General features: G+C 47.7%; 6 protein-coding genes across 6 annotated transcripts, besides 12 other annotated features; all 6 read right to left on the bottom strand.

Moving 5' to 3' along the window:
* Positions 1 to 10,801: a sequence feature (heterozygous, Esmeraldo-like haplotype).
* Positions 389 to 1,543, bottom strand: Tc00.1047053511741.60 (hypothetical protein, conserved; the record flags this gene model as incomplete). Its single annotated transcript, XM_801445.1, has 1 exon — positions 389 to 1,543. One exon carries the CDS (start codon positions 1,541 to 1,543, stop codon positions 389 to 391), a length of 1,155 nt encoding a protein of 384 aa, XP_806538.1.
* Positions 2,075 to 2,094: a microsatellite.
* Positions 2,177 to 2,236: a sequence feature (T-rich).
* Positions 2,432 to 2,868: a mobile genetic element.
* On the bottom strand, positions 2,904 to 4,859 carry Tc00.1047053511741.50 (C-1-tetrahydrofolate synthase, cytoplasmic, putative; the record flags this gene model as incomplete). Its single annotated transcript, XM_801444.1, has 1 exon — positions 2,904 to 4,859. One exon carries the CDS (start codon positions 4,857 to 4,859, stop codon positions 2,904 to 2,906), a length of 1,956 nt encoding a protein of 651 aa, XP_806537.1.
* Positions 4,819 to 4,839: a sequence feature (AT_rich).
* Positions 5,040 to 5,095: a sequence feature (A-rich).
* Positions 5,289 to 5,312: a microsatellite.
* On the bottom strand, positions 5,360 to 6,055 carry Tc00.1047053511741.40 (RNA-binding protein, putative; the record flags this gene model as incomplete). Its single annotated transcript, XM_801443.1, has 1 exon — positions 5,360 to 6,055. The coding sequence occupies one exon, from the start codon at positions 6,053 to 6,055 to the stop codon at positions 5,360 to 5,362; it is 696 nt and encodes a 231-aa protein (XP_806536.1).
* Positions 6,074 to 6,112: a microsatellite.
* Tc00.1047053511741.30 (replication factor C, subunit 2, putative) lies at positions 6,392 to 7,435 on the bottom strand (the record flags this gene model as incomplete). Its single annotated transcript, XM_801442.1, has 1 exon — positions 6,392 to 7,435. The coding sequence occupies one exon, from the start codon at positions 7,433 to 7,435 to the stop codon at positions 6,392 to 6,394; it is 1,044 nt and encodes a 347-aa protein (XP_806535.1).
* Positions 7,580 to 7,605: a microsatellite.
* Tc00.1047053511741.20 (hypothetical protein, conserved) lies at positions 8,373 to 10,040 on the bottom strand (the record flags this gene model as incomplete). The annotated part of the gene is made up of 1 exon (XM_801441.1): positions 8,373 to 10,040. The coding sequence occupies one exon, from the start codon at positions 10,038 to 10,040 to the stop codon at positions 8,373 to 8,375; it is 1,668 nt and encodes a 555-aa protein (XP_806534.1).
* Positions 10,047 to 10,078: a microsatellite.
* Positions 10,080 to 10,131: a microsatellite.
* Positions 10,212 to 10,233: a sequence feature (AT_rich).
* Tc00.1047053511741.10 (hypothetical protein, conserved) lies at positions 10,262 to 10,591 on the bottom strand (the record flags this gene model as incomplete). Its single annotated transcript, XM_801440.1, has 1 exon — positions 10,262 to 10,591. One exon carries the CDS (start codon positions 10,589 to 10,591, stop codon positions 10,262 to 10,264), a length of 330 nt encoding a protein of 109 aa, XP_806533.1.

The following is a 10,801-nucleotide window of genomic DNA, read 5'->3' as shown; positions in this document are numbered from 1 at the left end:
TTTGAATGATTCCCAGTGCCGCAAAAGGACAAGACGACGACGATGGAAGAGATCGAGAGCCGGTGTGTTCCTTTTTGTTACTCTCACAGCGTCTCGAAGTGTCATGACAACACATGAAACAGACGTGGGCCGAATTAAATCCCGCTAACGTCTTCCTGGCTGTCCTTCGAATCATGAGAGCAGCATCCTAAAGAAATGTCTTCCTTTGCAGGTGCAGGTAGGCAGAAAGCAGGCAAATGGTCCTGGCGGGATAAAAGGAAGACGCACCCTCCATGGGCTCCGTTTTTTTTTTTCTTCTTAAATTTCCATTTTCCATCCGTTCCCTCCCCCACTGCGCGCCCCCCCCCCTCCTCTTCTGTCATTGTGCCCCTTTCCCCCAATACGAGAACTATTCCGCGGAAACAAAATACGGCAGCATTCCTCTCCCAGACCGGAAAAACTCCTCCAGGGTACAATTCGGCTGCACATCTCGGTTTTGCGCCCAACGTGCAAAAAAATCAGCTTTGCATATGATTTTTCCGCCATATTTTCCCTCAAATTGCTCCATGTATTTTAAGCGAAATCCCCAATACCACAAATTGTAGCCGCACTGCTGCAGTGCCTCGCCCAGTAGTTTTGTGGCAAACGTGCCGAATCCCTCGGGCGAGCGCTGCATGGTAAACATCGTGAAATCGTGGTGCACACAACCAAGAGAGAACCCCAGGCAGCCAGCAAGGACATTGCCACTGCTCTTTTCCAGGAGCTCCACCGACATGATTTTCACTCCATATTCTGGACAAGCCGCCAAATCCACAAGAAGATCAATGTAGCTTTCCTTTAACCACGTATTCCCCTTTTTCTCCAGATGATATTCCCGCGCCAGGCACAACGAGTCCCGAATATCTCGATTTACAGCCACTGCAAAAAGGCCACACACCATAATACGTCGAACCTTTTTGCTCTTCCGCCAGGCAATGTTTTCCTGCTTCAAGTCCAAGCAGAAACGACCTTTACTACCGTTTGGAAGCGTGTACACGGGTGCCTCACGTATTGCATCAGGGATTGCAAAAAGAGAGTGGTAAAACAAACGCTGCAACAACGTCGTATTCTCCCATCCAAAATGTTCAATCAACATCCAACTGCTTCTCTGTGACAATAAACAGTCAAGGAAGTCATCACGGTAGAGAAGTCCCACATCCAAAATGGTATGTGCTGCAAGAAACGCCAATGGTCCTCTGTTTATACACGTCTTCACAAAAAAGAACTTCACTGGGGCGTCCACTCCGTTTCTACCAACACCGAGGCAACTTTCCAAGTCTGTATCACGCGTAGACGAATCCTCGGTCGACGGCCCCACGCCGACAAGGTATGCCCTTCCTGTATCCAAGGCCCACAGGGTTGCCATATATTCGCCCGATGACTCTTGGCATCTTGCGTGAAGCGGAAATTTTTGCTCGGACAGAAAAGAACCCTCTGCATCGGCCGGCTGACAGCCGTGAATGGTGAATGGGGACAAACTCAGCACATCCAAATAATTCTCACCCGCCCGCCAGTGTAGGCCCATAACTTTCCAACCAATTTCCTCGCCCCGCCCAACGCAACCAGTATTTAGCAAAAGGATCCACTAAAGACAAGCAGCAACTGAAACAAATGGGGAAGTCTGCGTTGCCCTAATCCCATTTCTCCATCGTAAAACAATATAGAAAAAAAAAAAAAAGAAGCAACGAGGGCGATAAAAACAAAATAATACGTTGAACGCACGTCTCTCCACCCCTGCATGCCATGAGATTGTCAATCTTCCTTCCCCCCCCCTGAAAAGCATGGGTCAGCTGATCCATATTTCACTGCATAGTTTCAATTGCAATAAAAAGAGCGGTTTTCTTTCTTTCTTGAAAGAACTCTGATGCACCACGTTGATGGGAACCCGAGCCCCTCCTCTCCTCAACAGAGAAAAAAAAAATTGATGATCATTTTGGCTGCACAAAACAATGACGTTCACACATATTTAATTGAACATGCATGCAAGTTAGACAACCTCTTCTCAGCCATTCTTTTTCCATGAGTCCAGCAGAAACCACGCAAAAGAGAAAAACCCCAAACAAACAAACAAACAAAAACCGACACTCGCCATGTACAGAAAAGGTGTCTCCATCGCCTTCATATCCCCACACCTGCGAAGTAAAACGCAACAACACGAAAGAATAAAAGCACAGACGTACATGTAAACAAAAATAAAAAATAAAAACAAAATCCAAAAAGGATTTCAAGAGAACACTAAAAACATCATCATCCGCTGGTAAAAACAAATCCCCATTCCAACTTAAATCCATGTTCAATCCTTCATTCCCCTACCCATTACATTCAAAAAGAGGTTCTCATCGTTTTGCCTCTCACACGGTTGCCATTTCTTCTTTACCCCTACTCAAACCCAAATGCATAAGAGAAAATCAAGAATAATCTTCCGGGCAGCTCGCCGGATCCTGAAAACCTATGGAAACCAAACAAGTCAAGAAAAAAGGTTCGTTAGTTAATTGCTTCAATGATTTCTTTCCATTCAATATATATATAGAATTCTGTGGACCACTAGCATGGTCCTTTGTCCTTACTTGGGATTTAAATATTATTACTTACGAAGTGGCAGACTTTGGGGTCCTCCAACCACAAGACCCCGCCGCGTGGTGGGAATCAAAAGGGGGTGGATGGGTGGGATGGCAAAATAAAAACAAATATTATCTGGCCCCTATCGGCTCCCTGCCCCTACAAAGTCGCGTTCTTCCCAAAAGATTCATACGGTGGAGAGTATCATAAAGAATGTCTTCATTTATCAGGATATACATGCATTAATTAAGTTAGCCAGCTCTTCCACGATCATTCTTTTCACAAGCTCCTAAAAAAAAAAATTATGTTCTTTTTTCTTTCTTGTTTTACGATAACCCTGTGATAACGCCTGTCTCACCGTCAATTTCTATGCCATAAAATGCGGGTCGAGTGGGAAGACCTGGCATGGTGGAAATGTCTCCAAGAAATGGAAAGACAAATCTCGCACCACAGTTGACACGAACGTCACGAATGGGCACTATGAAGCCTGTCGGAGCGCCCCTCAAAGAAGGGTCATGAGAGAAACTGTATTGTGTCTTTGCCATGCATACAGGGAACGAGCCGTAGCCACAGCGTTCAAACTCCTCCAACTTCTCGGCTGTGCCATTAAGATACTCCACACCGGCTGCCCCATATATTTCTTTGCAGATCTTTTCAATTTTTTTCTTGAGGCTGTCCGTGTCCAGATACAACATGCGGAAGTTCACCTGCACATTCTGTGTCGCCCGAATGACAGCCTCGGCAAGTTCTACAGCGCCCGCTCCGCCTTTGGCCCAGTGATTCGTCACCACAACGTCAAAGGCACCTGTCGCACCTCGGACAAGTTCCTTCACGAGTTCCAACTCCGCCGGAGTGTCCGTTGCGAAATGGTTCAACGCAACAATTACGGGGACACCAAACTTGTGTATATTCAAGACGTGGCGAATAAGGTTCGAACATCCTTCACGAACAGCCTCAAGATTTTCAATACCCGCCTTGCTTGGTTCCACTCCACCATGAAACTTCAAGGCTCGCACTGTGGCAACAACCACAGCACCGTCTGGCTTTAGTCCACTGGCCCGACACTTGATGTTAAAAAACTTTTCGCAGCCCATATCGGCACCAAAACCCGCCTCCGTTAGCACGAATCCATTCGGACCGGCCAGTTGTAGTCCAATTTGGTCTGCGATAATACTACTGTTTCCGTGAGCGATGTTCCCAAAGGGTCCCGCATGCACAAGAACAGGTGTACCTTCCAGTGTTTGCATGAGCGTAGGCTCGATTGTATCCCTCATCAACGCAGTCATGGCTCCGGCACAACCGATATCTTCCGCAGTAATCGGTTCCCCCGACACACTTTTCGCCACTACAATAGCACCAAAACGAGCACGCATGTCGGTTAGATCTTTAGAAAGAGCAAGAATGGCCATTAGCTCAGAGGCGACAGATATATCAAACCCTGTTTTCCTTGTCACACCCTTTTCTTCCTTACCTTGACCAATTGTAATTTCTCGCAACATTCTATCGTTAACATCTGTCACGCGCCTCCAAGAGACGGTGTCGGGGTCAATATTTAAGCGAGCAAAGCGGGTCCGCTCTTGGGGGGTCAAATCCTTTGGATCCTCCTTCGAAATACCCAGCTTTTCTAGCCGTTTTCGCATGATGGGTGTAAAGTTCTTTAGCTCGGCGGTGAGACGTCGGTAGAGAGCCTCATCGCTCTGGGTGCGCTCGTGAAAGATCCTTGTGTCAATGGCCGCTGCCAACAAATTGTTGGCCGCTGTGATGGCATGTATATCCCCTGTACCGTGAAGATTAAATTCTTCCATTGGAATCACTTGACTATAACCACCCCCAGCAGCTCCCCCTTTTATACCAAACGTGGGTCCTTGTGATGGCTGCCGGATGCACGCAAATGTGGGTCGGTGTAGGTGGGCGCAGAGGGACTGTGCGAGACCAATAGTTGTGGTACTCTTGCCCTCACCGAGTGGCGTCGGATTCATGCCCGCCACAACAACGTACTTCCCAGGCGGTGAATTTTGTAGCCTCTTGAGAATGCTTGTTTTCACCTTGGCCCTTGTGGATCCATAGGGGTTGAGTTCCGAGGAAAGAATGCCAAAGGCCTCCGCGACACGATTAATTGGATGGGGTTTTGCACTTTGGGCAATTTCCAGGTCGCTCGGGACGGGGTCAGAGCACTGGATTTGATGCACAGTTGACATCATCTGTGGAGCGAAACGAATCCACCAGAAACAAACGCGGTGCAAAATAAAAAAAAAAAAAAAAGAGGGCTGCTCAAAGTTCATTTAAATAAAATGAAAGAGGAGAAAGAGAGGCATCCACATTTCCAGGCATCACACGAGACAGCGATATTCGTCACGTACAAACACACACCAGCGAGAAACAGAGAGGGAGGGGCACAGCTGTCAAAATCCACGTGGAGTTTTCGTTTTTATTTTTTATTTTTCTCCTCAAAGACCCACGTCTTTTTTTTTCATCATTTTTCTCTTTTTTTTTTTTTTTATGTGTTTTTTGTTTGTTTGTTGAAATGAGCGCGTGGGTGGTTCCGGTTGATATATTTCTTCCCTTCTCTTCCTTGACTTTTTTCCCTGCCCCATCTGCTGCAGCTGCCACCGTGGGCGACATGAGACACCACCGCGTGCTCCGGTGATGATTTCTCCTTCAAGAGACGCCACAGCACGTCACGCTGTGTACGGGAGTTTGACGAGCCACCTTCTCTCCCTCTCTCTCTCTCTCTCGCCTCGCGTCAGTCGTCATACACATATTCCAGTTTTACCTCCGGTTGTTAATGCAGTCCGCCGCGTCCACGACCACGACCGCGTCCTCGCGCCATTCCACCAAAAGGGTTAAAGCCACCCCCAGCGCCGCCCATCATGCTTGCAGCCATCATTGTTGCAGCCATCGCCATCTGCTGTTGCATCGCACCCGGTCCACCCCCGCGATAACCGCCCCGGGAAAAGCCACTCGACCCCCTACCGCGTTGGAACGCCGGAATGTTATCACGTTTCATCGCAACATTCAGCGGTTTGCCATGTAGTGACTGTCCATCCTTCAAGATTCCCGCGGCGGCCTGTTCGGGCGCTTCAAACTCTATGTACGCATTGCCTTTCAACTGCCCAGTAAACTTATCGCGCAACATAGTAAGGCGTTTAATCGTACCGCATGAACTGAAAAATACTCGGAGTTCACCTTCCGTTGTACGAGGGTCCAGGCCCCCCACAAAGATAGACGTGTTTTTTGTGGCTACAAAACCCGTGCTCTTTCGATGACCTTCGTCTTGTGCCGCCGTTTCCTGCAGCGTCTTTAGCCGCAGATCTTCCTGTAGATCACTCACTTGTCGCTGCATTTCCTGCAGCTCGGCCTCTGGATCCATCTCGGTATTGAACTGGACACCATTCTCATCTGACGGCTTCGAAGACATGTCCCCTCTTTCCCTCTTTCTTTCCTTAATAGGGACGCAAGAGAAGAGCAGCGCGTGCATCACACCAATTGTTCATTTAAAAAAAGCAAAAAAAAAGAAAAAAAGAAAAAAGAAAAACCACAACAACTGCAAAAACAAAACAAGTAAATAATAATAATAACATTCTTTGCGCTTCAGCAGAGAGCACCCAACTTCTTTCGCTGCAATGCAAGGCATGCCGTCCTCCTTCTTTTTATTCTTCTCTCGTTGGTGTCATACAACTGCGCCCGCCCACTCAGAGAAGCAACGCCATGCAAAAACTCCAGAAAAACTGCAATGCATCCCTCATCTCAAAAGATCTATTTTTTCTCGTTCTCTTGTTGCCAATAATTAATTATATCCCCCATCCCTGACGAGTCACAGGGAGCAGATTGTGGTCCCCAAGTCCAGAAGCTGCAGAAATTCATCGCCGCCGTCCGACAAACGCCGCTCCACATCACAAAGCTTCAATGCGATGCGACTCCTCACAAGAGAATTCAAAGGGCAGCTTGAGCCAATAATATATTGATGCAGCTGCGAAAGAAGCTGACTTGCCGGAAATCCCTGCCCAACAATCTCCTTCGTCAAGGAATACATGCCATCAAAGTCTTTCGTCACAAGCGCCTTCAAGTACTTTTCCAACAGCTCCATTGGTACGCTACCCGACACCTCCAAAAAGTTTTCTTTTGTAAGGTCACTCCCATGCGCTTTCTGTGCGTACTGCAAATACATGATGGCAGACCGCAAGTCTCCACCACTCACACGATCCAGCGCCTCCAAAGAGGCATCCGATACGGTTATTTCCTCCATCTTTGCAATTTCTCGAATCCGATCGTACAAGGTTTCTCTTACAAGAGGCTTGAACCGATACTTGGCGCAGCGGCTGGCTATGGGATCGATGATACGGCTGACATAATTACAGAGAATACAAAAACGTGTGACATCGCTGAAGTCCTCCATCATCCGGCGCAAGGCGGCCTGTGCATCCGGTAGCAACGCGTCCGCTTCGTCCAGAATAATGAGCTTGAATTGAGGGACAGGGTACACCTGGCCATCGGACTGCACTTTGTGCCCGACGCTACCCACTGCCGTCTGTGCAAACACCTTCACTTTTTCTCGTATGACTTGAATACCACGATCGTCACTTGCATTCATCTCTCGCACGCGGCTGTGCACGTAATCCGGCCCAAAGAGTTCCCGCGCCACGGCAAGGATTGCAGTCGTCTTTCCTGTGCCCGGCGGACCGTGGAAGAGAAAATGGGGCATGCTTGCAGACGGTTGGAGACTGGCCCGCAGTGCACACACCGCCTCCTCCTGTGATTTCACTTCGCTCAGTGTCATTGGCCGGTACTTCTCCACCCACGGCGTGGCATTGGGCTTCGGCTCAATACGCGGCTTTTTGGCCACAGAGGTGCACGCCATCACTCTTTTCTTCCCACTGCTCTTAACTGCAATGCCCTACCACTGCCACCAGCACCACGAAACCCTCTTACACGTGACACTGCGTTTTCCTGCAAGAAAAACAAAAATCAATAAAAACCCAAAACAACAGTCACAAACGACAGCAAAAAAAAAAAAAAAAAAAAAAAAAAGGGAGGCCACAACAACAATGAAACCAGAAAGTCAACAGTATCATGGATAATATGATGCGTCGCAAATCATATAAGGCATTTATGGGTGCAGTAGGAATATTTATGCAAATATACTGATGTAAGTCCGTGTCGCGTCCCATAAAAAAAAAGTCAATACACAAATTTTCAGATTTGATTTTCCTTCTTTCTATGTTGTAGCAGGTGGTGTCTATTTTCTTCACACATTTAAACTCACGGGAAGTCCAAAAGGTACTCCTTCCCTCTCGCTCGTATTCTCATCAATCACCTTTTTCTTTTTTTCTGTTTCATCTTTGTTTTTACTGCCGTTATGCGTCGCTCCCTTCGTTTCCCGCTCCCGCCATGCCAACCTTTGGAACAATGCATTCACCCCTCCGCAGAACTTTTTTATCTCAGTCTAATAAGCATGTCAGCATTGCCGTATAAAGGAGAGAAGAGTTTCTTCCATAATTCATTGGGAAAGCCCATGGCATTTCCAGCAATCATTACCTCCTCATTTCAATCTTTGCTGCTGCTTATGCCGTCATCAATTACGCGAGTTAAGGCGTGAATAAGTTTCCTCGATCTTTTAACGTGGGGAAGCACTCAATTTCATAGCTTTCGGCTGTGGCGGCAGAGCACGCGTGGGCTCCTGGTCCAGTGAAGCAAGTGGTTGATGTCGACTCTTGGTGGAGCTTCCCATAAAGATGCCATTTTCCCTCGAGAGAGCATTGGGGTGCCTTGTTGGCTGCATTCCCGCATGCAACATATCAGGCTCCCCCGAGCATGGCGGAGGTGTCGTAGATGTCAGTAGTGACAGAAGTTATAAAGTCCTGTTTCGCTTCTGTTCTCGTGGAGGATGCATTGGTGCTGCTGCTGCGGCGAACCGAACCGGCCTGGGCGCCACAAACGACGGAGGACTGCTTTTCCACACTGGTGCCGAAAATCATCCTTTCCACGGCCTCCACATCATGTAAAACTCCCTTCAGCTCAATCTCCTCTTGATGAATAAGAGACTCGGATTTCTTGCTAACCACCACGTTGGATACCCCTGTGAAGTAGACAAGGGCAATATAAAGCGCCCTTGCCATCTTCCTACACGCGGTGTCTCCAGTTTCCATGTAATTGCTCGACACTGTGGCAAGCCGAGATCGAGACGAGCAAACTTCACCCCCCGAAGCGACAACGCCAACGACAAGATATCCCAAACACTTGCGCCGCAGCTCCGGGTGAGTGCCGGATTCTAATCCCTCTATGATGCTTTTAAGCGCTGCTGCGTTGCCCCCGCTGCCAATAACAAGAGCTCTGAGAGCCACATCTGTGGCCTGTGCGATTGCTGACACCGTGACAAAGACACCGCGCACAAGAACAGAGCACCACTTAGAGAGAGCTACTTTCAGTGAACCATCGTGATAAAGCCTCGCAGGGGTCCTTCTTGCGATGCTCACCATAACATTACATGCCTGCCGGCAAACCGCAGAACGTTTTTCCGCCGCACACACGGACAAAGTTCCTGAAATATGGGAAACCACCCGAGAAATATTGTGAAGAAAACTCTCCTCACCCATCATGTCGATCCATCGATTAATAACTCGCAGTGCACTTAGTCGATCTGCCACAGACTCTGTTGTCGATGCACACACCCGTGCTAGTCGACGTACCTCGTTTTCCAACTCCTCATCGCATGGCAGGGTAACCGTTGCTTCTGCTGAAATTTCACCCTCAGACGTTCGGAGAGAAGCCTCTGAAGCCCCGCGACCAAATAACGACAAAAGGGATGCCTCATCCTCCACCATGTAGAATTTAAACATGACTTCAGGAACATTTCCCGAGGCAGCATCGATGTAGTCTAGGTACTCTATGAACTGCTGCAGTGCGTTTTCTGCAATGGTGAAATCATTGCCATCTTCCACCTTGATGCGCAGAAGGGTTCGGGTGGTTTTACTGTGAGCCACCATGGCATCCAACGCGGCAGCAGAAACGGCCGCGCGGAGGCGGGGCTCCAACTCAATTGCGTTGGTTCGAGTCAACACCTTCGCCTGATGCATCGGCACTGCACCATCCCGTCGCTGCTTGTCAAAGCTGACGATGTCTCCCACACCAATGTGCATGAGGCACTGAAAGACGGTTTCTGGTGAGCTTCTGAGCATGTCAGCCGTGGACCTCACACTCTGGAAGAAAATCGCCAACTCCCTCATTGTCCTGTAAATTTCCTGGAGCTGAGCAACAGTGTGAGGCGGATGTCGAAGCGCCCCGTGTAACTCCATCTGACGCTGAAGCAAGAGAGCAACATCCATACTTTGATGCAGAAAGAACTGTCTTACACCGCTCCCCTTACTTCTCTCCCTTTGATGTGGCAATAAGAGGCAAAGAAAAGAAGAATGCGAGATCCCACGCGCACACACAAAGAAGATACTCCCTTCTCCCGACACAAACATTACAGTAGAGAGAAAGAGAGAAAGAGAGAGAGAGAGAGGAAAAAAAAAAAAACAAAAACAAAAAAACAAAAACAAAAAAAAAAAAAAAAAAGATACGTACGGGTTTTTGTGACATCTTTTGTTTTTTTTTCATTTCTTTTTGAGCTTCATTCACTTTGAGTGCAACACAACTTTAATAATAATAATAATAATTCTGTGATAACAACGGTGCCGCAGGATATTCATCTGGCAGACGAATGAGGACCGACACTCGTTGGAAACACCGTGGAGGCGGGCACTTCTGAGAGCATATCGGACAAAACTAGCCCTGCTGCAATGGCATCACCAGCCACCGCAAGCAGTGAACCACCGTCATAGCCAATGATTTCCACATCACCGAGTATAAGATTCTGCCGTAATTGGGCCTCTTCGCTTGTGAGAAACGGCAAATAAACTTCCTCCACTTCCTTTCGGGACACATCGGTAGGAAAGTCTGCAATACATGGCACATCTCTCCTCCCGTACTGCGCATGAAGAAGTGCCTCGCACAATATGTCTCTATGCATGCTCATTATTTAGCCCTCCTCTCCCAACAAGACGCAAAAACATCTCAGAAAACAAAAAACAAAAAACAAAAAAAAAGTACTCACAAACACAAACAAATAATGAGTCATCCAAAAACTACACAGTTTCTCAAATATTCTCATACATATTGGTGCACATATACAAAAGTCAATAATCTTCTAAAATAAAATTGTTTTACATCATTAGACACCAAATTT

Source organism: Trypanosoma cruzi, genomic scaffold (assembly GCF_000209065.1).
Source record: "Trypanosoma cruzi strain CL Brener 1047053517161 genomic scaffold, whole genome shotgun sequence".
In the NCBI taxonomy this organism is placed as follows: Eukaryota; Euglenozoa; class Kinetoplastea; order Trypanosomatida; family Trypanosomatidae; genus Trypanosoma; species Trypanosoma cruzi.
The sequence above is the reverse complement of the archived record's forward strand: the minus strand, read 5'-3'. Positions and strand labels throughout refer to the sequence as shown.